At 41.4% G+C, this 27,891-nt stretch overlaps 1 protein-coding gene and 1 long non-coding RNA gene across 2 annotated transcripts in view; one reads left to right on the top strand and one right to left on the bottom strand.

Moving 5' to 3' along the window:
* LOC104313543 (protein mono-ADP-ribosyltransferase PARP8) overlaps positions 1-27,891 on the bottom strand; it is a 192,644-nt gene that overhangs the window by 30,077 nt on the left and 134,676 nt on the right. Inside the window, exons 8-14 of the mRNA XM_069775480.1 lie at positions 27,096-27,156; positions 25,943-26,033; positions 22,335-22,401; positions 20,490-20,615; positions 17,250-17,805; positions 14,936-14,989; positions 14,737-14,832 (exon numbers count right to left, since the gene is read on the bottom strand). Coding sequence (XP_069631581.1) covers positions 14,737-14,832; positions 14,936-14,989; positions 17,250-17,805; positions 20,490-20,615; positions 22,335-22,401; positions 25,943-26,033; positions 27,096-27,156 — 1,051 coding nt within the window. The remainder of the gene's footprint in view (positions 1-14,736; positions 14,833-14,935; positions 14,990-17,249; positions 17,806-20,489; positions 20,616-22,334; positions 22,402-25,942; positions 26,034-27,095; positions 27,157-27,891) is intronic.
* Positions 1-27,891, top strand: part of LOC138683533 (uncharacterized) — a 287,545-nt gene that overhangs the window by 184,778 nt on the left and 74,876 nt on the right. The gene's annotated exons all lie outside the window — the stretch shown is intronic.

Raw genomic sequence — 27,891 nt, 5'->3', positions numbered from 1 at the left:
TTATTCCAGAGCAAGGGATTGCTCTGGAATCGCAGAGTTTAGCCATGCTTGCCATGAAGAAAAGCATTAAGAAAATACTTATTGTCATTTTGTTTATAACCTCAACAAAGTAAGTTACCCTGAGACTTAAAGATGGCAAATGAAATCTTTGCTCTTTTTTTTTTCCTTTCTGTGTTATGATCCCAGAAATGTCTGAGTATCTGGAAGAGGGAAGTTAGGAAAATGGTCATTGTACTTATGTTTGACATTTGAAAGGCCTTTTTTCTCTCAAGTGGACACTGGGGCTAAGATCTTAAGGTTGGAGAACTGTAGGTATGAGGAGAAGCAAGACAGCAAAAATTGAGCTCTGAAGAGGAACAGACATTACTGTTAGGGTCTACAAAATTCTTTTGATTTTATGCATTTGATGAACCTTTATGCCCACTGAATATTTTTTAGAATAAAGACTTCACAAGACAATGCTGATAAAATAACATTTTAAGCAATGGCAAGAGTGATGGATCACTACATTTCCAAGTTATTCACAACCTAGTATCTATTTCAATATTCAGACAATACATGTACAGAAAATACCTTGAAATTGAACACAAAATCATTCAAGAGCTCCCAAAACATTCACTAGAACCTCATGTTCTAGTAAGCATGATATAATATACAATAAATGATGTGATAATGAAACCAGAGGAACTGCTTTGCTATTTTTGTCTACCTCCTTCAAAACACAAGAAAAAACAACTTTTCCCAGTAATGGGAATGGGTTTCACCAAACCCATTTCTATTTGAGAAACAACATATACTTCAGGAAGCCACATAGTTTTGCTGCACAAATTTCTAGTAAATAATAAACACAATTTCCAGTTTATTTTCTTCAATTTTTAAACTTGCTATTAAAAAATTTAAGGTATCTCTAGTCTGATTTTGTCTCCCTTGACTCACTAAATCTTTAAAGCATTTCTATGGTAGATTCTGTCTAATTTCAGAAATCATTAAATCCCTGTTTGAAGTGGCATTGGTTAAAGAAAAAACACAAAAAGAACTACAGAAAAAATTGAACTCTATACAGTGTCTGCATTCTACATACTCTCTTCAACTAAAAGCTGGAGCAAATACATAGTTTTGCATTAGATGAAAACATATGGGCTCTGCCAGTCTAATGGGGAAAATAACCCAAACCCAGACACTTCAATAGCCTGCCTTCATATATCCACCCTGGATGCCTTCTTACTCAAACTCCAGCCATTTTAAGAGCACTTCTGGATCTTGTTTCTAAAATTTGTCCCAATTTAACAAAATCAGAAACTTTTAACTTAAATTTCCCACAAGTGTTAATAGAGTGTTCTAAGACATATTGGTATGGCCATTTCACTGTCCTCTACTCCAGTCATTAGTTAGGTTCAAGCATTTAAACTCATCTCTTCCCCTCCAAAATGAAAAGATTGGCTTACAATTAAGAAGCAAACATTTGGAGGGCTTTTGTTTGTCACATGATGGTGACATCTATTCAGTGTCACATTTCCATATTTTGGTTTTGTCTGCAACTGTACATGCTAGAACCAATGAAAACAAAGTTAATAAATCATTTCTAGAAGACAGAGTTTAAAGAAAATCACAAGCTTTATGGCAAAACTGGGATTCAAGGCCACTCTTACACTGCTGCTAGTGTTTTGCATACTGCCAGTATGTTTCCCTTTACGGCATCCACTTGTCTCTTCTCTTATAATAGGATGTGAGCCCTTGGGAGAGGAACAGTCTTGTTCTGACTTCATATCATAAATATGAGAAATGCCCCTAGCCACAGTAAACAAACAAGAACAACAACAGAAACACATTTATAAATGCTAAGTTGTTCCAATGTCATTTCTGGACACTCTTATTTTGGTTCAAGTCCACATAATATTCAGCAAGCTGAACTAAGAACTTTTGTGTATGTACATGAAACATAGAATCATAGAATGGTTTGGGTTGGAAGGGACCTTAAAGATCATCTAGTTCCAACCCCCCTGCCATGAGCAGGGACACCTTCCCCTAGACCAGGTTGCTCAAAGCCCCATCCAGCCTGGCCTTGAACACTGCCAGGGAGGAGGCAGCCACAGCCTCTCTGGGCAACCTGTTCCAGTGCCTCACCACCCTCACAGTGAAGAACTTCTTCCTTACATCTAATCTAAACCTACCCTCTTTCAGTTTAAAGCCATTACCCCTTGTCCTATCACTAGATGCCCTTGTAAAAAGCCCCCCCTTCAGCTTTCTTGTAGGCCCCCTTTAAGTACTGGCAGGCTGCTGTAAGGTCTCCCCGGAGCCTTCTCTTCTCCAGGCTGAACAACCCCAACTGTCTCAGCCTGTCTTCATAGGAGAGGTGCTCCAGACCCCTAATCATCTTCGTGGCCCTCCTCTGGACTTGCTCCAACAGGTCCATGTCTTTCTTATGTTGGGGGCTGTGAGAGACTGAAAGAGTTAATGTCTCAAAGATTGTGGTGGGGCAAGCTCTGCATAAGAACGAACTCTGCATAACAAGGAACCCTGCATAGCAAGGAACCACAAGTGAAAAGAAGCCCATCAGCACAGGACATCAGCAACAGGACCGGGAGGGTGTGCCAGGGGGTATGCAGCTCCAGTGTTCTGATATGCTGTTCTGATATGCTGAGCAGGGCAGCTCACCATGCATGGCCAAAGATCAAACAATGGTCATGTCTGCAGGGAAGGGGGAGTTACTTCCCAAAGGACCCCCAAGCCCACCGACCCATTTCCTGAAGGTTCTGAAAGCACAAACCACGCATGACACCTAATTAGCCTAATGAGTTCGAGTGCCCGCCTGAAGGAGGGGCAAGGATGATAAAAGGACACAAACTGAAGCCCCACATGCGCACGCCCACTGGGACTGGACCCCTCAGCTGACTAAACCAATGCTGGACACAGGACTGGTGAAATCTTTCTCTTTTCCTTTTTCTCTCTCTGTCTTGCTCTTTCTTTTTCCTTTTCCATAATCCCTACACGTCATCCCTTTAAGACATAAAGCCGTTGACCAAGTCTGGGACTAAGAGTAGATCCAGCCGCCCCTGGGCCCTTCTCTGAGAAGGAGTCTGGAAAGCAAGGGGGTGTGCTCTGAACCTCGTGACTCAACGGGAGGGCTCTCCTTATTCCCTGAACTGATGTATATGGTTACCACGGGTTACATGGTTTACTGTGGTAGTTTCGTGCCAGTTCCTGTTGAGAGAAACCATACCACCTGAGACAAGGGGAGTCAAAAGAATCTCAGTAGACATAATAAAGGGGGGTGAAAGATGATGTTTAGTGCTTACATTGTTGAAATTAGCTGAGGTAGAGACAGTCCTTGATAAGAAGCAGGAGCAGGCCCCAAGAGCCAGCTAAGACTGGTCTTGCGGCTTGGGTGAATACCAAGAAATCACTGAGCCTGCGCAAGGAAAGAGGTTACTAGCAGTGACGAAGAGGAGTCATCTATCTTCATCTCTGCGACCACCAGATGACCACCATAAAGAGGCCCTGCGCGGGCGCAGTTGGGAGGGGACTATGGAAATGACCTCTCGGAGCAAATTTTAATATGAAGCGGGGATAGGTCATGCATATGTATAGGCGTATTGTGAATATGTAATACCTGACTGTATAAACTTGAGGCGAACTGCCGAGTCGGGCGCACATGACTTTGGTGGGACTACCCCCCGTGCCGCCCAGCGCTGAATGAACATACCTACTTTACAATCTCACTGATTGTGGAGTCTGTTTTCCGCACGTCACACCTACCGTTATGCCTCCCAAGTTCAGTTTGCTTCTGCCATGAATAAAATGTTTAACTAATCATTTGGTGTTGTTTCACCTTAATTTAGCCTCAGTCTGAGGTTTCAACACAAGATGGCACTCTAAAGAGAATTCTTGACTGAAAGAAAAATTGATACACAGAGGGTTTTTTTAATCATCTTATTGAATACATTTTGAGAATTTTTTGTCCTGTATAATTGTCTCACAGGTCTTTAAAATCAATTCAATGATGCTGTTTTACCAATGGCTTTAATATTTGTAAATGAGGAATTTGGAAATGCATACAGAGAGTAAGATAATCAGTAGCTACACATCTTAATTTATACTATGTAAAAACCTGAATAAGATCACAGAATTACCGAATGATTGAGGTTGGAAGGGACCTCCAGAGGTCATCTGGTCCAACACCCCTGCTCAAGCAGGCTCACTTGGAGCCAGTTGCCCAGGACCATGTCCAAATGGCTTCTCAATATCTCCATGGATGGAGATTCCACAACCTCCCTGGGCAACCTGTTCCCATGCTCAGTCACCCTCAGAAAAGGTGAAAAAGGTGGAAAAGTGTTTCCTGATGTTCAAATGGAACCTCCCGTGTTTCAGTTTGTGCCCATTGCCTTTGGTCCTGTTACTGGGCATCACTGAAAAGAGGTGGGCTCCATCCTCTTTGCACCCTCCCTTCAGGTGTTTATACACATTAATAGGATCCCATCTGAGCCTTCTCTTCTCCAGGCTACACAGTCCCAGCTCTCTCAGCTTTTCCTCCTATGTGAGATGCTTCAGTCCCTTAATCATCTTAGTGGCCCTTTGCTGGACTCTATCCAGTATGTCCATGTCTCACTTGTACTGGGGAGCCCAGAACTGGACACAGTACTCAAGGTGTGGCCTCACCAGTGCTGGGAGGAGGGGAAGGATCACTTCCCTCCACCTGCTGGCAATTTTATTGTCTAATGCAGCCCAGGATACCATTAACCTTCCTTGCCACAAGGGCACGTTGCTGGCTCATGTTCAACTTGGTGTCCACCAGGAGCCCCAGGGCCTTTTCTTCAAAGCTGCTTTCCAGCTGGGTGGCCCCCAGCATATATTGGTGTCTGGGGTTGTTCCTCCCTAGGTGCAGGACTTTGCACTTCTCCTTGTTGAACTGCATGAGACTCCTGTCAGCCCATTTCTCCAGCCTGGCGAGGTCCCTCTGAATGGCAACACAACCCTCTGGAGTATCACCCACTTCTCCCAGTTTTGCATCACCTGCAAACTTGCTAAGGGTACACTCTGCTCCATCATCCAGATCATTAATGAAGATATTAAACAGGACTGGACCCAGTATTGACCCCTGGGGTACACTGCTAGTTACTGGCCTCCAAATAGACTTTGTGCTGCTGATCACCACCCTTTGAGGCCAGCCATCCAGCCAGTTTTCAATCCACTTCACTGTCTGCTCATCCAGTCCATGCATCAACAGCTTGTCTATGAAAATCTTATGAGAGACAGTATCGAAGGCCTTACTGAAGTCCAGGTAGACAATATCCACTGCTCTCCATCTACCGGGCCAGTCATTTTATCATAGAAATTTATCAAGTTGGTCAAGCATGACTTCCCCTTGGTGAAGCCATGCTGACTATTCCTGATGATTTTCTTCTCCTTAATGTGCTTGGAAATGGTTCCCAGGCTTAGCTGTTCCATCACCTTCCCAGGGATCAAGGTGAGGGTAACCAGCCTGTACTTCCCTGGGTCCTCCTTTTGCCCTTCTTGAAGATAGGAGTAACATTTGCTTTCTTTCAGTCTTCAAATATGATAATATATGATAATATATTTTTATTATACTTATTTTAATCAGATCCTTAAATATAATAATCACTTTTAATAATGACTCATGATTTCATTATATTTAAATTTTTGTAATAAAAGTACTGTTATCACATGCTGAATTCCTAAAAAAAGATATTTCTCTACTAATATAGCAGCAAAACTGTTGCATTATTAAAATGCAATGTAGTCCTTCCCTAGAATATTATTACCAGCTCTAGAGTAACAGGAAGAATTTCATATAGCATTAAAAAAATGTTAATAGCCTTTTAATATAGAACCAAATAATGTTGAAGTTTCTTTAGTATATTATTACATCTGCTTTGTAAAATACATTTTTTAGCTAGATGAACCAAATTATATGGTTGAGAAGGACCTTTGGAGGTCAGTTAGTCCTTTTATTCTCTCATAGAGGACTAGCTTTATCTAAACTTTATCTAAAATTTTAGATAAAGCTCAAATTAGCTTTCTCTACTGTTTTATTAAGCACTGGAACAGGTTGTCCAGAGAGGTTGTAGAGTCTCCACCCTTGGAGATATTAAAAAGCCAGTGAAAGGCAGTGGATGAAACAAGCTCCAGTTTCAGGGGTTTTTCACTAGAGACACCTGTTCCATGGGAGAATATCTCAGTACTTCAGAATGGGCATTGTGGAGGTCGTTAAAATTTCCTCAGTTTACTTCTAATATTTAGTCTATTAGTTTGACAGAAATCAGGATAATCTATTTCTCCTGGTTTCAGCTGGGATAGAGTTAATTGTCTTCCTAGTAGCTGGTACACTGTTATGTCTTGGGTTCAGTATGCGAAGAATGTTGATAACACACTGATGTTTTCAGTTGTTGCTAAGTAGTGTTTAGTCTAAAGTCAAGGATTTTTCAGCTTCTCATGGCCAGTCAGCAAGAAAGCTGGAGGGGCACAAGAAGTTGGGAGGGGACACAGCCGGGGCAGCTGACCCAAACTGGCCAAAGGGGTATTCCATACCATGTGATGTCACATCTAGTATATACAATGGGGGGACTGGGGGTGGGGGGATAGCTGCTCGGGAACTAACTGGGCATTGTTTGGCGAGTGGTGAGCAATTGCATTGTGCATCACATCTTTTGTATATTCCAATTCTTTTATTATTATTATTGTTGTTTTATTATTATCATCATTATTAGTTTCTTCCTTTCTGTTCTATTAAACTGTTCTTATCTCAACCCACGAGTTTTACTTCTTTTTTCCTGATTCTGTCTCCCATCCCACAGGGTAGGGGGAGAGTGAGTGAGCGGCTGCATGGTGCTTAGTTGCTGGCTGGGGTTAAACCACGACAGTCCATTTTGGCACCCAATGTGGGGCCCAAAGGGTTGAGATAACAACAGATCTGACCAGACTGTGTTAAAACAAATTTGTTACAAGCATTCATTATATTGGTCTAATAGTCGCTGGTCACTATGTTGATTTATGAGTTCTTAGAGTTGTGGCGCTCATTCTAAGAGTTCTGTTATGTATTAATCACCTCACTTGCTGTATGTAGTCCCTGGGCTGCTGCTTATCATCCGTGGGAGGTGGATTAAGGTTTTCGCTTTGATGTATTGTGTAATACTGGCTTATGGTATGATAAACTTATCGGTCGTGGGACTAATCTGGTATTTGCACTCAGCATTGTTGTCACCTCTATACTTCGGGAGCCATCTGTGAGAAACTATTAATAATTACACCCTTTACCTTTCCTCCTCAGAGACCCAATCTATGGGCGAGACACCTTTATTCCTCTTTCCCTTCTCCTCCAGTCTAGTTACAATATCGTTAGAGAATTTTGGAAAATTTGAATACCCTTGGGATGTTGAGACCAGCACGGTCCTGGCCCTACTGCTAGGAACTAGCATGTTCCTGAATGTGGTTCAGGTCTTGTTTAGGGTTAAACAACTATTTAAGAAGATCACCCAGAGATCTGCCCCGAGGCTGGATAATTATGAGTGGCAGGGTGTGTGGGGTAGTATGGGCAAATGCAAAGGGTGGTGGGCACCTCCAGTGTTTTGGAACTTCACCCTTGAACAAGTGCAGAATCCTGAAAAGCTACTAGAACATTTGGAAAAAGTATGCTGTCACCCCGACAATTCCAGGGAGACACAAATCACTGCAATGTGCTGGGGCCTGTCCCATGCCTATTGTGCCCTATTCAATACTATTCAGTACCATCAAGGGGAAGAGAAGGTCTCTGGATCTAACAACAAGGCAACAGGCACTGCAGCCACTCCAGCCTCCACGACAGGCACCAGAGAACCAACCTGTACCAGTAACAGTCGCCCCCATACAGAAAAAGAAATATACAAAAAAATCAGTTTGCTTAGTGAAGGAGGAAGATGAACCAGGGTCATCATAGGAACAGGAGGAAGAGGCAGAACCAGAGGTAATAACCCAGTCCCTATCCTTGAGTGAGCTGCGGGATATGCGAAAAGATTTTGGCCGCCGTAGAGGTGAGCATATTATCACCTGGCTGCTCCGATGCTGGGACAATGGGGCTGCTAGCCTGGAATTAGAAGGTAGGGAAGCCAAGCAGCTGGGATCACTTGCCAAGGAAAATGGCTTTGAGAATGCAATTGGAAAAGGGACACAAGTCCTCAGCATCTGGAAGCAACTTCTGTCAAGCATGAAGGAAAGGTACCCCTTCAAGGAAGATGTTATATGTCAACCAGGCAAGTGGACCACCATGGAGAGAGGTATCCAATATATGAGGGAATTAGCCATGCTAGAGATGATTTATTATGACTTGGACAATGCACAATTACCCAAAGATCTAGACGGAGTCCAATGCACACGACCCATGTGGTGGAAGTTTGTACGGAGCGCACCATTGTCCTATGCCAACACACTGGCAATAATGACCTGGAAAGACGAAGAGGCACCGACAGTGGAGGAAGTGGCTCGCCAACTCCGTCAATACGAAGAAAATCTCTCCTCCTCCCTACAAGCCTGCATTTCGGCTGTGGAGAAGCTGTCCCGGGATTTCCAGCAATTCAAAGAGGATATGTCCTACTCCCCACCTGTAAGGACCAATGTCTCAGCTATTAGGAGTGAGCATTTCTCTGCCCAAGAGAGAGAATATAGAAGGTACACACCGCGAGGTGCCCTGTGGTTTTACCAATGTGATCATGGAGAGGACATGAGGAAATGGGATGGAAAACTTGCCTCGGTCCTTGATGCACGGGTACGTGAGCTGCAAGGAAAAACCACCACCAAAGGGGATTCTACCAGGAAAAATGCCACTCCAGTTTCCAAACAGAGTAGAAGGGCTGATCTTACTTCTGATCCTCTTGAAGGGACTTCTGAGCCAATTTTACGAGAAGTGAATACTGGATACTCTGACCAGAATTAGAGGGGCCTTGCCTCCAGACAGGTGGAGGAGAGGGACAACTGGGTCTATTGGACTGTGTGGATTCGATGGCCTGGCACGTCAGACCCACAGGAGTATAAGGCTCTAGTAGACACCGGCGCACAGTGCACTCTAATGCCATCAAGTTATAAAGGGGCAGAACTCATCTGTATTTCTGGTGTGACAGGGGGATCCCAAGAGTTAACTGTATTGGAGGCTATAGTAAGCCTAACTGGGAATGAATGGCAGAAACACCCCATTGTGACTGGCCCAGAGGCCCCGTGTATCCTTGGCATAGACTGTCTCAGGAGAGGGTATTTTAAGGACCCAAATGGGTATTGATGGGTTTTGGTATAGCTGCCTGTGGTGGGTTGACCCTGGCTGGGTGCCAGGTGCCCACCAAAGCCGCTCTATCACTCCCCCTCCTCAGCTGGACGGGGGGGAGAAAATATAACAAAAGGCTCGAGGGTCAAGATAAGGACAGTTTAAGAAAGTGATAGCAAAGGTTGCGCGCGAAAGCAAAGAAAAACAAATGATGTTATTCTCTACTTCCCATCAGCAGGCGATGTCTGGCCACTTCCTGGGAAGCAGGGCTTCAGTACGCATAGTGGTTGCTCCGGAAGACAAAAATGCCCCCCTTCCGTCTCCCTTTACTTAGCTTTTATATCTGAGCTGACGTCATATGGTATGGAATATCTGTTTGGTTAGTTTAGGTCAGCTGTCCTGGTTATGTCCCCTCCTACGATCTTGCCCTGCCCCAGCCTGACATTGAGGGGGGGACAAAAATGTTGGAGAGACAGCCTTGATGCTGTGCCAGCACTGCTCAGCAGTAGCCAAAACACTGGGGTGTTATCAACACCTTTCTAGCTACTGATGCAGAGCACAGTGCTATGAGGGCTGCTATGGGGAAAGTTAACTCCATCTCAGCCAGACCCAATACACTGCCTTGGAGATGGAGGGCACTGAACAGCTGTCTGCCCTGCCTGGTCTCTCTCAAGTCCCTTCGATTGTGGGGTTGCTGAGGGTTGAAGAACAACAAGTGCCAAATGCTAACACAACGGTGCACTAGCAGCAATATTGAACTGACCAAGACTCCCTGATTCCCATCCACAAGTTGATTTGTCAAATGGAGAGCCAAGGAGAGACCAGCAAAACTTGCTCAGCCTTTAACAGTCCCATATGGCCAGTGTGAAAGTCTAATGGAAAGTGGAGACTAACAGTAGACTGCCAAGGCCTGAATAAAGTCATGCCACCACAGAGTCCTGCCATTCTGGATATGCTAGAACTTCAGTATGAACTGGAATCAAAGGCAGCCAAGTGGTATGCCACAACTGACATCGCTAATGCGTTTTTCTCAATCCCACTGGCAGCAGAGTGACACCCATAGTTTGCTTTTACTTGGAGGGGGAACACAGCAGAAGTAGTTTTTGAGAAAGGGAAGAAAATAATCCAAATCCTTCTGAAAGCCGGTTTTGCCATAAAAGAAAGTAAGGTCAAGTTTTTAGGAATAAAATGGCAAGATGGACATCATCAGATCCCAATGGATGTGATCAACAAAATAGCAGCTATGTCTCCACCAACTAATAAAAAGGAAACTGTCCTAGTTTCAGCTGGGATAGAGTTAACTGTCTTCCTAGTAGCTGGTACAGTGCTATGTTTTGAGTTCAGTATGCAAAGAATGTTGATAACACTGATGTTTTCAGTTGTTGCTAAGTAGTGTTTAGTCTCAAGTCAAGGATTTTTCAGCTTCTCATGGCCAGTCAGCAAGAAAGCTGGAGGGGCACAAGAAGTTGGCACAGGACACAGCCAGGGCACCTGACCCAAAGTGGCCAAAGGGGTATTCCATACCATGTGACATCCCATCTAGTATAGGAACTGGGAAGTGGGCGCGGGGAATCGCCGCTCGGGGACTAGCTGGGTGTTGGTCGGTGGGTGGTGAGCAATTGCCCTACGCATCATTTGTACATTCCAATCCTTTCATTATTGATGTTGTCATTTTATTAGTGTTATCATTATAATTATTAGTTTCTTCTTTTCTGTTCTATTAAACCGTTCTTATCTCAACCCATGAGTTTTGCTTCTTTTTCCTGATTTTCTCCCCCATCCCACTGGGTGGAGGGGAGTGAGTGAGCGGCTGCATGGTGCTTAGTTGCTGGCTGGGGTTAAACCACGACAGAAACACAGGCCTTCTTAGGTCTCATGGGTTTTTGGAGCATGCATATTCCAAATTACAGTCTGATTGTAAGCTCTCTTTATCAAGTGACCCAGAAGAAGAATGATTTTAAATGGGGCCCTGAACAACAACAAGCCTTTGAACAAATTAAACGGGAGATTGTTCATGCCGTAGCCCTTGGGCCAGTCCGGGCAGGACAAGATGTTAAAAATGTGCTCTATACTGCAGATGGGGAGAATGGCCCTACCTGGAGCCTCTGGCAGAAAGCACCTGGGGACACCCGAGGTCGACCCCTGGGGTTTTGGAGTCAAGGATATCGAGGATCCGAGGCTCGCTATACTCCAACTGAAAAAGAGATATTGGCAGCATATGAAGGAGTTTGAGCTGCCTCAGAAGTGGTTGGTACTGGAACACATCTCCTCTTAGCACCCCGACTGCCAGTGCTGGGCTGGATGTTCAAAGGGAGGGTCTGCTCTACACATCACGCGACTGATGCCACATGGAGCAAGTGGGTCGCACAGATCACACAATGGACTCAAATAGGAAATTCCAGTCACCCAGGAATTTTGGAAGTGATCATGGACTGGCCAGAAGGCAAAAATTTTGGAATGTTGCCAGAGGAGGAGGTAATGCATGCTGAAGAGGCCCCACAGTATAATAAACTGCCAGAAAATGAGAGGCAATATGCCCTGTTCACTGACGGATCCTGTCGCATCGTGGGAAAGCATCGGAGGTGGAAGGCTGCTGTATGGAGTCCTACACAAAAAGTCGCAGAGACTGCTGAAGGAGAAGGTGAATCGAGTCAGTTTGCAGAGGTGAAAGCCATCCAGTTAGCATTAGATATTGCTGAAAGAGAGAAGTGGCCAGTGCTCTATCTCTGTACTGACTCCTGGATGGTGGCAAATACCCTGTGGGGGTGGTTACAGCAATGGAAGCAGAGCAACTGGCAGCGCAGAGGCAAACCCATTTGGGCTGCCGCACTGTGGCAAGATATTGCGTCCCGGCTAGAGAATCTGGTTGTAAAAGTACGTCATGTAGATGCTCATGTACCCAAGGGTCGGGCCACTGAAGAACATCGAAACAACGAACAGGTGGATCAGGCTGCCAAGATTGAAGTGGCTCAGGTGGACCTGGACTGGCAACATAAGGGTGAGCTATTTATGGCTCAGTGGGCCCATGATACTTCAGGCCATCAGGGAAGAGATGCAACATATAGATGGGCTCGAGATCGAGGGGTGGACTTGACCATGGACACTATCGCACAGGTTATCCATGAATGTGAAACATGTGCTGCAATTAAGCAAGCCAAGCGATTAAAGCCCCTGTGGTATGGAGGGCGATGGCTGAAATATAAATATGGGGAAGCCTGGCAGATCGATGATGTCACACTCCCACAAACTCGCCAAGGCAAGTGCCATGTGCTGACAATGGTGGAAGCAACCACCGGATGGCTGGAAACACATCCCGTGCCCCATGCCACCGCCCGGAACACTATCCTGGGCCTTGAGAAGCAGGTCTTGTGGCGACATGGCACCCCAGAAAGAATTGAGTCGGACAACGGGACTCATTTCTGAAACAACCTCATAGACACCTGGGCCAAAGAGCATGGCATTGAGTGGGTGTATCACATCCCCTATCATGCACCAGCCTCTGGGAAAATCGAAAGATACAATGGGCTGTTAAAGGCTACATTGAGAGCAATGGGGGGTGGGACCTTCAAACATTGGGATACACATTTAGCAAAAGCCACCTGGTTAGTCAACACCAGAGGATCTGCCAATCGGGGTGGCCCTGCCCAATCAGAGTTTTTACATACTGTAGAAGGGGATAAAGTCCCTGTAGTGCACATGAAAAATATGTTAGGGAAGACAGTCTGGGTTACTATCAAGCAAGAATGAATTGTGATAAAACTGAGCAAAGCACAGTAGTGATGGAACCAGAACTGACTCCAGCATGCAACAATCCAACATTACACACTATCCTCCTTCTGCGCCCAATGTCACCCGCCCGCCACACCACACTGAAGCCCGATCCTGCTCTGCTGACCAAGAGGACTTTGCACCATCCCTCCTGCCCAGAAAGACTGGTATGACAGAGCCCAAAGTTGGGGACTGAATGAATTCAAGGAACATTTTACAGAGATGGCCCATAGACTCAGGGAATGATATCTGTGTGTGGGTATACATATATATATATATATATATAAAAAAGGACGGAAAAAGGTGATGGTGATTGATTAGGATGTATTGGAAAGTATGGGACCTGAGCATGACGTAAATGGTATATTGTCCTGGTTTCGGCTGGGATAGAGTTAATTTTCTTTCTAGTAGCTGGTATAGTGCTATGTCTTGGATTCAGTATAAGAATGTTGATAACACACTGATGTTGGTTGCTGATAAATCTGGCAGAAAACCATGTTTTTAAAAGGTACATATGAGCTTGAAATGCAAATAAACACCTGAGAGGATTTTCAAAAGTACAGAAGTTTAGCCATGACTTAAAATGTTGTTAATTGAATACGTAGGGTTTTTTTGCAAATCCTTTTAGCAGCCTATTTTACATACCCCAACTACAGTCAGAATGCCTGACTGTGGTGCCACTGAGTGTCACAGAGGTGACTTCTGCTACCATGTAAGCAATAACCTTCCTGAATTTAGTTCCATGGATGATGTCTGCTTCATCTTATGTGTAGTTGCTCACCACACTGTGTAGAAATTGGCAGATGAGGTGTCAGACCATTCACACACTGGTATCAAACATTTTTCCATGGCTTTAATCTTTTAAGGTTACTCAGGTTTCCATAGGATTCAGGACAGGTAAAAGAAGAAGGATTCTGAACTGCAAGGTCAGTCCTAAAGGTAAGAATTTTATTCTCCTATATACTCTTTTACAAAACTGCACTGATCCAGTAGCTCCAGGCAGGGTATGTCTTTCATGACCAATCTTATTCTTTTTTACTATGCATTAACCAGCTCATGAGAGGGTGCAACGTTCAGCATGCAAAATTCCTGGTTCCCAGTTATACAGGAATGAAAGGAAGGAAGAGCTGTGTAACTGGCCAGTCCTTGGGCATACTGAACCACAACAGTGCCCCTGGACTAGGTCACTGCTAGATCAGACACTTCATAGAGCATCTCCTTCTACTGCCTTTTTTATCACATTATGGAGGATGGTTCATTCCAGTGGCCCATGAGCAAAAGAGTGTCAGAAGAACTTCATGACCTTGTAGCATTAACACCTGTGTATCTGAATACCCTGGTCATGGCTTGATAGGAGCTAAAGGACCGAGGTGACCCTAAGCTTTTAAAAGAGTGCCAGAGGACCAGGGAAGCACTCTAATGTACTTCCTCTAGCTTATCCAGTTATGACTACTCTAGCACAATAGTGTTCAGTGAAACACAACCCTCCTTTATGTTTCTATGATTATTATACAAGCCTGCTTTCCATCTCCCTTGCTTGCAATACATTTTTTCAAATTTAAAGTAAAATCTAGTTAATATGCATTACATTTTTGCATCTTAAAAGGATATTAGGATGAAACACATTTGAAATAATTCAATAGTTTTATAACAGGTTTGTATCGTCCATTGCTATTTAAGGCATTAGAAAATGCATTGTTTATCCCAGCAAGCACACCACTTACCCTCAGCATAGGGCCATTCTGGAACACATGGGGTTCGTCACAAACTACACAGTATTCATTCAATACTGGTATCCGCTGCTCAGCAAATTCAATAGTCTGAGACCAATGAAAATTAGAAAAACAACATCTGCTTAAAAATAATTAACAGTCAGCTCATGCTCCACAGTGTTTCATAAATGGGTAAGATATGACATCTTACCTGCACAAGAAAGCCACGGTCTCGTACCAGAATGCATTTTGCACCATAATTTTGCTGCAAGGAAAAAGTTCAGGCAACTTCAGTGTTGGTAGACTAATTATAAGGAAATGGTAAAACATTTGTATTTTTGCATGCAAATATGTTTAACAATATCTGCATCTAAAAAGATCTCTCATTTGCATAAACCAACCATTACAAATAATCAATCCTTTTACTGTTTGCTGAGTGTGGGGTAGATTTTTAGCATTTCTTTTTAGTTCTTAAATCTGATGAGGTTTTTTATCTCAGCATCCTAAAACCTTTAATCTTTAAGGCATTCGATAACTTCCTTTAAATTTTAACTTTGTATTGTCTGTCCAAATATGGGCTATATGCTTAGACTTGAATGACTAATATAACTCTCAGAACAGCTGAAAAACTTTTTCTTTTATATATTTACTAAGATCTCACTTCTGTGAGCACCACGCTGACAGATCTCTGTGCTTAGATCCCACTCAGATTCTTTCTGCCTTTTTATTTCAATGTACAACAAATAAATTAGAAGGAACTTTTGTTATAGGAGTCACTAAGGTACAAAATTCCCTCTGGGCTGATATCTATCTCAATCAACCCTTGTTTTGAATAAGAGTCAGATCAGCTCCATTTACAGCTTTTTTTTATTTTGTTTTTGTTTATAGTCTTATTTTCTTTCATTTCTCTAACTGCTTATTTGGGAAACTTTTCCCTTTTTTCTCCTGGGTAATAATCCTCCTAATTGTATTCATATATGAGATTCAAATATTTAAGCTGAGAACTGAAGAGAAGTTAGGGTCCTGATTCATTGCTTCCACATTCCACTGACTTCAAATCGCAGTTAGGCACCCAGGCTACCCACATATCTGGTGCCTGCGTGTAAAATATGAAATAGACTCTTGATGCCCTTCTGCTAACATCAGTCAAACTGCACCTGACCATGTATGTGATGATTTTCCCTCAAAGTAAATGCATTATAGCAATAAATTACTGGTAGTTTTTATAGACTGTCAAGCAGGGCTTGCATTTTTTCCATATCAGCTGATAACATCAGTAATGAAACCACTTAGTCAACTCTTCATCTTATCAAAACCAATGAGACTTTTTATATTAACTTCAGGAGAGAAAAGTCTGCTAAGGTAAGACATCCTTTGCTGATTCAGAAAAAAATGAATCTCTAAACTGTGACAAGTAAAAAGTCTATTGGCTCACCTTAAATTAATTCTGTTGTGCACATTAAAGGAACCAACCACACAGCATGTATATAAATGATTTTATGATAGTATATCACTGCTTTTAGATTTGATGAGTATAGCTCACAGCTTATTAAACTAATTTACCATGATACATAACACACACAATGTAAGTTCATTATTCAGAATACACTATTTTGAATATATGCATGGTATTTCAAGCAAGAAACAGCTTTTGCATGCTGATAACATCAAGGTACCACCAGGCTAAGGGAGTGGAGAGGACTGTCTCCTCAGTGTCTCTCCCCAAGTCTAACACAGAAAACGGACCAGTGCCTTGAAAGAGCACAAACAGACCCACTCTTTCTTCTAAAGTATAAAAGCCATCTTTTAAGAGGCAGAAGAATTAAGTTTGAGCTCTCTCTCTTAATTTAAGAATATGTGCTACCCTTTGTTTTCCCAATTGATCATGTCTCTGGGGAAAGAAAGGGAGGCAGTGTGGGCCTAATTCCTTCCCTGACCTCTGGCTGCCACCAGTGAGTTTGAAGGTTAAACCTTTCACAAAGCACAAATGCGCAAGAGGTGAGCTGAATCATGACTGCATTCCTTCCAGTATGATGATGATCACAGCTGAAAAGACCAGAAGGAGAGGTGACTTGGCACCCGAACGAGCCAATGGACAGTTGCTTCCCCCACAAAGCAAACAGGGAAATGAGTAAAGACCTGTGTGACCAAGCCAATTTTGCAGCACAAAAGCTCACACTCTCCCTTCTTCCTGCAGCAAGAAAGGAGGCAGGGAAGGAAGTGGATGATTGAACTTTTCCCATGGCCAGCAGCTGTATATTGAGCTGTATTCAATGTGAGATGTAAAATCTCTGTCTTGACCTAAGCAAAATCTGGTTTTATAACTTAAATATATGTGCATGCACAGTTGTTTAAATCCTCCTTAAAAAGCTGAATCCATTGCTCTTGTCTTCCAATATATTCAATATATCCAATATATTCACTAACATATGTCCTAAGTATTAATGCTTTTGCATAATAAGCACAATAGTACATTTGGAAAATAATAGGAGGAAAATGAGCAGAATAAAAAAAATATTACGCACAGCAGCTTGTGAAGGTGATGGTGTTAAGATACCAATAAGCCCTGAGGTAAGAGAGAAACTCCTGCCCTCTGCTATTCTGGACTCCTTGAAAGGCTCCATTTTGGATGATTTAGGGGCATTAGAGTAAGTCTTGCTGAGTAACTTGTGGTTCTTCAATTCATCCAATTCTTCCATTCTAAGATTACTGGAGTAGGACCTGCTTAAAAGTTTGTAGGGCTTCAAGGTGCTGTTGTGCTCACATCGAGGGTCCCCAGAACACGACCTACTTAATAGCTTATGGGGCTTTAAAGTGATGCACTCCTCCTGCTTGATGGCTGCAGAGCAAGAACGGTTCAACAGTTTGTGCGATTTAATAGCTATTGTCTGTTCAGCCCTAGGGTTACTCGATAATGAGCGGCCAAAGGTTCTGTGAGATTTTGTGGCACACACATCCTCTGCCTTAACTGTGCTAGAGTAAGTCCTTCTCAGTAGCTTGTGAGTTTTGGAGATCCCATCCTGTTCTGACTTCAGTTTTGATTTATTTTTACCACAGCCAGGTGGAGGATAACTTGGCGACCTTAAAAATAAAGAAGGGGAAGATGTAGTTGGAGAATAATCGGTCTTGTGCAAATCAAACAAGTCCAGACATATGTACAAATTTATAAGTGCCACCTGTCTTTATGTAATCGACTAGTGATAAACACAGCCCAACATTAAAAAAATGAGCAATTGTATGTAGGACTAATTTCCCAATACCAAATAGACATCTTACTCCTATTTATACACAAACTCATCCATTGAAAAGGTGACTAACTACTTAAGACAAGTTAGAGTTATATCCTTACGGCTCTTTGTAAAGGTCCCTATGTCTCTAAACAAACCATTTATTCAGGAGATTATCTTTGAAAGGTGAGGTGATTCTCCCCCTCTACTCAATTCTCATGAGACCCCACCTGGAGTACTGTGTTCAGCACTGGGGCCCCCAACATAAGAAAGACATGGACCTGTTGGAGCAAGTCCAGAGGAGGGCCACGAAGATGATCAGGGGTCTGGAGCACCTCTCCTATGAAGACAGGCTGAGACAGTTGGGGTTGTTCAGCCTGGAGAAGAGAAGGCTCCGGGGAGACCTTACAGCAGCCTGCCAGTACTTAAAGGGGGCCTACAAGAAAGCTGAAGGGGGGGCTTTTTACAAGGGCATCTAGTGATAGGACAAGGGGTAATGGCTTTAAACTGAAAGAGGGTAGGTTTAGATTAGATGTAAGGAAGAAGTTCTTCACTGTGAGGGTGGTGAGGCACTGGAACAGGTTGCCCAGAGAGGCTGTGGCTGCCTCCTCCCTGGCAGTGCTCAAGGCCAGGCTGGATGGGGCTTTGAGCAACCTGGTCTAGGGGAAGGTGTCCCTGCTCATGGCAGGGGGGTTGGAACTAGATGATCTTTAAGGTCCCTTCCAACCCAAACCATTCTATGATTCTATGATTCTATGAAATGAAAACCACATATTTCACACAAGATTATATCACGTTTTTCTTATCAAAATCTATCTTTCCTATGTAATCATCATGGCATGATCCCATTAAAGTTATTGTCTTCTGGACATGGCATAACAAATTGTATGTCCAGATCCAATGGAAGATATAATGAGCAGTGAAACTTGCAGGCAATAAATCAAATTTAATTCAGCTGAAATGAACATTTTTTAAAAAAAATCACAATAATCTGGGTGCTTTTCTGGAAGACAATTTGATGCCCTTCTCTCCTGTTTTAGACAAATTCTAGCTCTGTAACACTAGAAATGAGAATGTGAGGGACCTAAATTATGAATGCAGAAAGTAAAGAACAAAAGGTTTTTATGAAACAACATTCACATGAACTGTCACATTTCTATAAGGTTCACATTCACCTGTCCTTGCAAAGCAAGAACCAGTATCAGGTATGCTGAATCATTTTTCTACACTTTACAAGCAACCCTAATCTTTGTAGTATTTTTTGGGCTTTGATCAAATAGAAAAGAAGTGAAACCCCAAAGGGAGAGGCTGACAGGTTTCACCACCCTGTTAGCAAGTGGTGACAGTGGAAAATGCATGTGGAGGTTGCTGACTCACTGTTGGAGTTGGCTCATTACCACCCTTGGGCAGACAGGAGGTAGGAATGGTGCTCTAGGGAGAGAGAGAGGGTCCCTGTGTTTGGGCTGAGCGGTCTTTGGACAGGCACCACAGCAGCAGACAAATCAATAGGAGAAAGATTGGGCTGGCTTTTGTATGCCCTTTCTGAATAAAACCAAATCCCAAGTTACAGCCTGCACTAGGCAATGGTACGTGGCATGGTAGGGAACGGGTAAGCTTCCTACTTAAAACACCATCTTCCTCTTCTACCTTTGAAAAGACAAATAATCTTTTATCTTTGACATTCCTCCCTTCTTCAATGTGAGTGATCACTGTACTCCCTCTCTTTTTTATACATGGAATTTAGAATGGCAAAATTCATCAAAAAGAAGGAATGTTCGACGAAGCATTCAATTCAAATGTACAGAAGGGGTGATCTGTCAACCCTTCATAAGCAGGAAAACACGCTAGAATAAATAGTCACATTCTTGAAAGAGGTAAAATCAGAGCCTGATTTTACAGACACTTAAGAGTATGAGTAACTGGCAGAAGTCATAATGAATTCAAATGAACTATTCACAAACTACTGCTTATGTTTTTAATGCCTTTGTTCTTTGAAATTCTGTGCCTGCATTTCAGAAGTGGTGAACATTCATGTACTCAAACAGTGGAGAGGGGTGGGTGCTCAGCAGCTCTGAAGATCAGTCTTTCATTAATGACCATTCTCATTTTAAAAAAGTAAAAATATACACAGCTGTGGAAAGAACAGCTAGACAACCACAAAAATATATATATAAAATATATATAATATATATAATATATATATTCTTGCTATTCAAGTAACAGTCAAATGCTACCAAGCTAGTAAAGATACAAATACAACTAAGTTAAGTAATATAAAATTAATTATTTCCAATTCTAGATGAATCATGGCTGTTTCAGAGAGCAGGGCACTGAAATGTTCTGCCTTCAAATAGTCTTAGAAGTTGCAATAGTACCTAGTTCGCTTTTGATGTCATGCAAGGCAAGGACTGGAAACCTATGAGGTAAGATATAAATAGAGCACTTCTCTGTGGAGAAAAGTCAACATTTCACCTTGTGAAGTCTGCTGTGGATTTTTAACATGATATGGTGGTAACAGCTCATTTTCCTTGCTATTACCTGCGCAATGTAGAAAAGATGTGCAGAGGGGATTTCACCTTTTTGTCAGACACCTTCTTATTGTGCGTACAATTAGATTTCTCTTTGGTGTTCTTCCACTGTTGTGTAACAAATGTCTGCATGATTCTGCAAATTAAGAAAGAAAAAAAGATTTTCTTATCCTAGCCAAGACATACTCACTTTAAAACTAGGGTCTCAGTTCACCACGTAGGCAACATGATGCAATGTCCTCAGACAGAGTTTCTGTCACATATGTGGACTGATGATTGGGTGCTTCAGCTCCTCAAAAATGTTTTTTTTTTTTCCACATAAAACGAATTCACATGGAACTCTTATTGAGAATACAGTCTGTGTAAACAACCACTGCAAGACATAATTATGCCTCTCATGGAGATCTAGAGACAAACTGATTCAAAGGCATCCCATCCAACTATAGGCATCTGTCTCTCCAGTGACTAGAGGTAGGCTACAGTATCCACACTGCTCAAGTAGGAGCATATTCTCCTAAAGCACAAACATGAAGGTAGGGATGTCGAATATTACACTACCCAAAGGGATTTACAGAGAAGACAGAGCCAGATACTTCCCAGAGATGCACAGCAAAAGGCAGTGGTCACAAGTTGTAGCAAGTGAATCTAAAAAACATAAAGGCTATAAAGAAAAGACATGCACAGAAGAGTGGTTAAGTAAGTGCAACAGGTTGCCCACAAAGGCTGGAGTTTTTCACAGCTCAGCTGCTTGAGGCCCTGAAGTGAACTAATCTAACTTTGAAGTCAGCATTACTTGGAGCAGGAGGTTGCACTAGGTAACCTCCAGCAGTCCCTTCTAAGCCAAATTACTCTGTGACTCTAATCTAGCAGTGGGGGTCTATGAGTGCTAAAGTCAAAGTGGAAGTTTGCATGGACTATATAAAAAATTTACTGACTCTTCAAAGATGAATATCCTGTTCACAGCCATGAGGAGCCACAGAGTTCATAGGTATTCTGACTTCCACTCAACTGTGAATTATACAGATATGTACCTGAAAATGTCTTATGGGAAACTTTGGTAATTACCCAGTGCACAAATCAGAGACAGTGTAAGTACTGAAATGTTTTAAGAGACTTTTCGTGCCTGGGGAGCTTTTTATTTTTTTTCTTCAAAGTCATGTACCATAGAGATTTTAATAACATTGCTCCATTTGTATGATTACAAAAATGCTGCATTGAATTTCTTTAAACACCAAACAGCAAAATATTTTTTTTTCTTAAGGGATTCTTACTGTTGTAAGGGTCAGATATTAAAGCCTATATTTTTGTCACTTTATTACACATACACAAGCATATGTGAAAAGATGACTCAGAAAAATGTTATTAAATTGAATTGTACCATGAACACATGAAACTGCTAATTTTTTCAACTATTCTTCACTCTTGTCCTCAAAACATGGATGGCCTAATTACTGTGGTACATCCTAGAGGCCACCATGAAAGCATAGCCCCCTTAGGGTATGCATGATGCTAAAAAATATTCCTGCTCCAGAGGCTTCATAATCTAAGCAAAACCATGAAATTGAACACTCCTAGCTACAGTCTTTTTGAACTTTTGTAGCTTACTTCCTAAAAGGCAGTAAAGTGACAGAAAACCCTGGCAGGCAGCACAAATCAAGTTCTCTCCAACAACTGTCAAAACTGAAGTTAAAAAGGCAAAACCTGTCATTTTTTATTTAAAGAAAAATCAAGTTCAAAACACTTTGATCCAACTAACCTGACAACCTGTGAATTTTATCCTACTTGACATGGTCTGGGAACTAAAAAGAGTGTAAAATTTACTTAAAAACAGGGGTTTACACTTTTCCAGACTCACTTTTTCAGCTGATGTCCCAAACCAAATCTTTCCTTAGTAGAGATCTGAAATACATCCACAGTTGGCACTATGGAAAAAGGAGATATTGTTGATATATGAACTTAAAGCAATAATCAAGAGCTCATGACTACACAAGTCATATTTAAAGACCCTGTTCTATCTGGACCTTTACGATAGGCAATGCCATTGAAGCAATGGTGAAAGCAGACATGTCATCTAAGTCTATGAAGAAATGAATGATCCTTTTTGGAATATTAGCCAATATAAGTTGCAATTTTACAAATGAGTATTTTAGAAATTGAATTCCCCAAAATGTGTCTCTTCCCACTGACTTTAATTACATAAATGCATCTTTTTATATATATATAATGGAAGTACTAGAGAGCAGCATCAGATTAAATGTATCTGGACTGGTAATTCATCTCATCTAATATCTTAAACTTTCTTCCAAATAAGTAGTCTTTACACACTACAGTTCCTGTGACTATGAAGAAAACCCAGAGTGGAATAAACTGAATTAACTAATATCTGGGTTTTCTTTCTGAGGGCGTTTTAATACAAGATTCATAATCATCATCTAAGTGCCTGATGTATGAATTCCAGTGGCCAAGGATTACCCTGAATTTTCCTCAAGACCCATCCTAACGTTGATATATCTATATTCATCTGTCAGAAAATTGAAAGTGTAAGGGGTGAAGGCTGGAAATTAGCTCCTGGTATTACTAAAATCCTTTAATAACGTTTACTAGATAGAATGGCAGATGGAATCCAGCACTTGTTGAGAGAGTCTCAGGTCCTCGAGGCAGGACAACAGCCAACACATATTACAAGCACGAATAGACTTTATACTTTGTATTACATAAGGAAGTAATGACTATAGTAAAGTAAAAAGGAATGAAAACAAAAAATCTGGGGGTGGTTCAAATTTCATTAGAAAAAGAAAATCAGTATTTTAAAATCTATATTATTCTGATCACTCAGAAAGCCAGATTTTATTCAGAATGTCAAAGTTTATCCTTTAATTTCATTTTAATAAATTAATTTTAAAAATAAAATACAATATATATATAACCTGGCCATCCAATTTCATTTAGTTCAAAGCACTGTAGATACCCTTTCTCTAATGTTATTCAAATATAATCTCACCTTTTAAAGACAAACTGATGAATTTTTCAAAAGGGATAAATGATTTGATTAGGGTAGCAATGTCTTTAAATTGTTAAATTTAGGACACATGGTAGGGGGAGAATATTTTCAATGAGAATCATCATACCTAGATCAGCAATCTTAAAATCTGACATCATCTAGACTACAATTGCTGTCTGAGCTCTACAGCCAGAGGAGACAGCCCGGTACCCTCCAAAAACTGATTCATCCTAATGTAAGAAAGACAGGTTTCTAAGACACATGGGAGAAACTGCCCATGGGTACAATAATGAGATAAGGTATCAACTAGAAGAATGACTAGCTAAAATCAGGATATTAAACAGCTACAATGTGGTATGTATACCTCCCATTGTGCTTTGGAGTATACTGCATTTCTGTTTCTTTTATCAATGAACAGAAAGTACTATAGGAGAAAAAAATGTAGCATAAAGTTATGGCCCAGTAGTCTCAAAACAACATAATTGAGAGGTGATGCAGTTTAACTAAGCACCACACAGCCACTCACTCACTCCCCCCCAAGTTGGGATGGGGAGAGAGAATCGGAAAGGTAAAAGTGAGAAAACTCGTGGGCTGAGATAAAGACAATTTAATAGGGAAAGCAAAAGCCATGCACACAGGGAAAGCAAAACAAGGAATTCATTCACCACTTCCTATTGGCAGGCAGGTGTTCAGCCATCTCCAGGAAAGCAGGGCTCCATCATGCGTAACAGTGACTTGGGAAGACAAACACCATCACTCCGAACGTCCCCCCTTCCTTCTCCTTCCCCTAGCTTTATATGCTGAGCATGATGTCATATGGTCTGGAATATCCCTTTGGTCAGTTGGGGTCAGCTGTCCCAGCTGTGTCCCCTCCCAACTTCTTGTGCCCCCCCAGCCTACTCGCTGGTGGGATGGGGTGAGAAGCAGAAAAGGCCTTGATGCTATGTAAACACTGCTCAGCAATAACTAAAACATCCCTGAATTATCAACACTGTTTTCAGCACAAATCCAAAACATAGCCCCATACTAGCTACTATGAAGAAAATTAACTCTATCCCAGCCAAAACCAGCACAAGGGGGAAGAGGAATACACAGAGAAAGGGTTTTGTTAACACAAAAGATGGTGGATCTCATCATCCTTTTCTGGTAAATAAACATGGCTGCAACAGCAGCTGAGCTCATAAAACCAGTATCAGCGAAGCACTTGCCTCTGGCCCTGATCTTGCCTTTCTTGGTACTCAGGCACTGCCACAATCAGTCAGCCACGGGACTGGGAACTAAGCTTCCAGTTTTAACCTTGTCAATGGTGCAGAAGATATCTTATTGTTACTTCTCATTTCACTAGATCATTTCTTACTACATGCTGCTCTTCATGCTTCAGCCTCTTATTTGCTGCACTTCTTTATTTTTTAAATTACATTTTGATAGAAATATTCTGAATACTAATACTGCTACCTGCTATGGCAAATACATATTTTAAGATCTGCATATTTACATAAAGATTGAATCAATAAAATACTGACAAAAAGACCAAAGTCAAGCAAAAAAAATAATGACTGATGTAATGAAATGCTTATTTGAATGAACAGAATATAGCTTATAGTTAAAATCGGCAGACAACACATCCTTTAAAAATAGCTCATTGGGACAGATTTTGCTAAACATCTTATGACTGGAAATATCTATTCATTTTCCAGAGGCAGAATTCTCCCACAGATACAAGCTTGAAATGACAGCTTGCACTGGAAGCCTCCAAAGCCAAGCAAGTTATGATCCAAATTACACACTTATTTCTGACTTCCCATTGTAAAAATATATCTGAAGTTGACTCTTGCATATGAATGTTTCCAAATCTTCAGTCTCAGTTGATTCTTCATGAGTTTGACCATTTTTACTCTCATGAGAAAGCTTTACTCTCATAACAACCAGAGAGTAGGATGTCAACATAACATTTAAAATTCTCGTTCAAATTTAAAGATCCCCAGAGTTCACACAGTTAGTCATACAGAAATCAGAAGCTGGCAGGATGATTATCACGGTGCATGAAAAAGGGCATATTAATGTGCTGCACAGATCTGTGTATGTATACCTTATCAGTGATATCTGCATCTGTGAAGATGATCCCTGATTTCCAAAATCAAGAAATCACATATTAGAAACTGTCGATCTTTATTCCTTAACCCCTGGTTCCTAGGGGAAGCAGCTGCATTTCAAAGGATATCAAGAAAACAAGTTCCAAAACTCAACCTATGAAAGTTTAAACTAGATGCTCACGTCATTATTGAGGGCCTAGCCATGCAAATATACATAAGCATAATTTCAAACCAGTAGGACTGCTCTCAGCAGTAGATTTAAGCACATGCAGGGTCAAAGATTTGGCAGTGAATGAGTATCTATGACCTAGTACATGGCTCAGACTGAGACACCATACAAGGCACATGAAGAATACACAGGTGACTAACCTGGACCATTTAAGTATTGTGTAAGTGAACAGTGCAATCTCACTATTATAGGCTCTGTGCGAATTACATCCCAAGCCACAGCAATCTCTTCCTAGTTCAAGATAAAAAGAAAACAACAGACACCATTAGCCATCATGAGGAACTGTTGCATTTTGTCAGTCTACCTTAGGGTTGTTATAAACACCATCCATCCATTTATCCAGTTGTGGAATATCTACTCCAACATTAAACCTGAGACTTAGGACAAACTATTGCCTGCTGATGCCCCTAAGAGCAGTGTTAGACTGCTTCCAGTTCTTGAGTATGCTCATTTAAACTGAGCACAGGTTTCTACACAACACTACATCTGCAGTGCAGGCAGACATGTTCCCATCTATCAAGAGATACTGCTTCAAAGCTGAGAAGCAAAGGAGCAAATAAAGATGGGAAGGAAACTCATCCCATAACATAGGGCAAAGGAAACGTTTGCTCCTTCTTAAGACTGATTAAAATAATTCAAGGTATGATCAGACTTTCTTAAATTTTAGAAGAGCCTGAGAACTTATGTGCTGTGCTGACCTGAGAATATGACATATGTGTGCAAAAGCTAATGATGCCCCTAAAAGCACTAATTTTCATTCTGCATCTAAAGGACAGGAAGTTACTGCACAGAAGAGGTGAGAAAGTGTGGAGTTAATGACAGCATAACTGTTACAAAAGCCATGCTGCCAGTTGACAGCACCACTGTCCTGTCTCCTTTGCCACTCAAGCCTCTCTCCTAATCAGCTGCAGATGTTGAGAAGCACACAGGAAAGCTCCAGCCAAGGTCTTCCCTCCAGGACTCTATGAAGTGCTTTCACCTAACTAATGTCTACGATAGCAAAAAAAAAAAAAAAGTACTTTATTTTTATCAGTTAAAACATTTACCATTCACAAAGCATGTTTGAAAGGAAATACATATGCAGTAAATAAAAGCCTACAAAACATTTTAACAATGTGATCATAAAAGGAAAAGGAAACCTTTCCACTGAGTAGCAATCAATAATGTGACAGCCACTTGTGAAGATCAAGCCTCTGAAAAAGGAACGTCTCAGTGGTTGTCTAGAGTCTGATGTGTAACAGAAGTAAATGGGTATTAATGTTCATTATGTAATCCTGTGATTAGATTACTTACATCGAGAAAGCTAACATCAATATGCAGATCAATATCTACATCATCAATGGCTCCATATTCCCTGAAAGGAAAGAATTACATTACATTAGAGCTCTTTAAGATACTCCTCAGCCCAGAAGTGCTTATAACAGAGATGATTTTATAAAGGATAATCTTATCTGTAAAATCAGAATGGCGATAAAATACACATTTACATAGATTGGATCAATATTCCCAGTGGATGATTGTCTGCTGCACTGAAACCTTCTTTCAGTAGATCTTGCTTAAATAGGCTAAATCTTTTTTCTACTAATTCTCCCAAATTCTCTCTCCATTACTGCTATGTATTTTTGTCTCATGTATTGCACAAATAAATCAAGAAAACAATAATGGTCACATGCTGCTCCTATTTATGATGAAAGAAAACCCTAGTTAATTTTCAAAAGTATTTTAGGTTAACAGCCAGCAACTTAAGGAGAGGCTTGAGATAAATCATTGCAGACAAATACAGCATAGCCTAGAGGGTGGCATATTATACCTGTGGTATTGCTTCATACATTCAAAAATTTGTTTGTCAAAACATAAAGATTGCACTGTAATGCGCTCAAGGCAATAGTTACCTTATTTTATCTGTTTTGTGTAGTATTGCTGGAATCCCCAAGGTGCAGATTTAACTTATGCTCATAGGTGTTTCATTGCTGTCTGAAATCTTACATTTAAAGTGTGACTTCTGCCTCTTATTTTCTGACTCATTCTGATTGCCCTCCCCAACATACTTGAAGACTTTGGAAAAATAGGGCTAGAAAATATTCATTCA

The sequence above is a fragment of the Haliaeetus albicilla genome, chromosome W, assembly GCF_947461875.1.
Source record: "Haliaeetus albicilla chromosome W, bHalAlb1.1, whole genome shotgun sequence".
Taxonomy (NCBI): Eukaryota; Metazoa; Chordata; class Aves; order Accipitriformes; family Accipitridae; genus Haliaeetus; species Haliaeetus albicilla.
The sequence above is the reverse complement of the archived record's forward strand: the minus strand, read 5'-3'. Positions and strand labels throughout refer to the sequence as shown.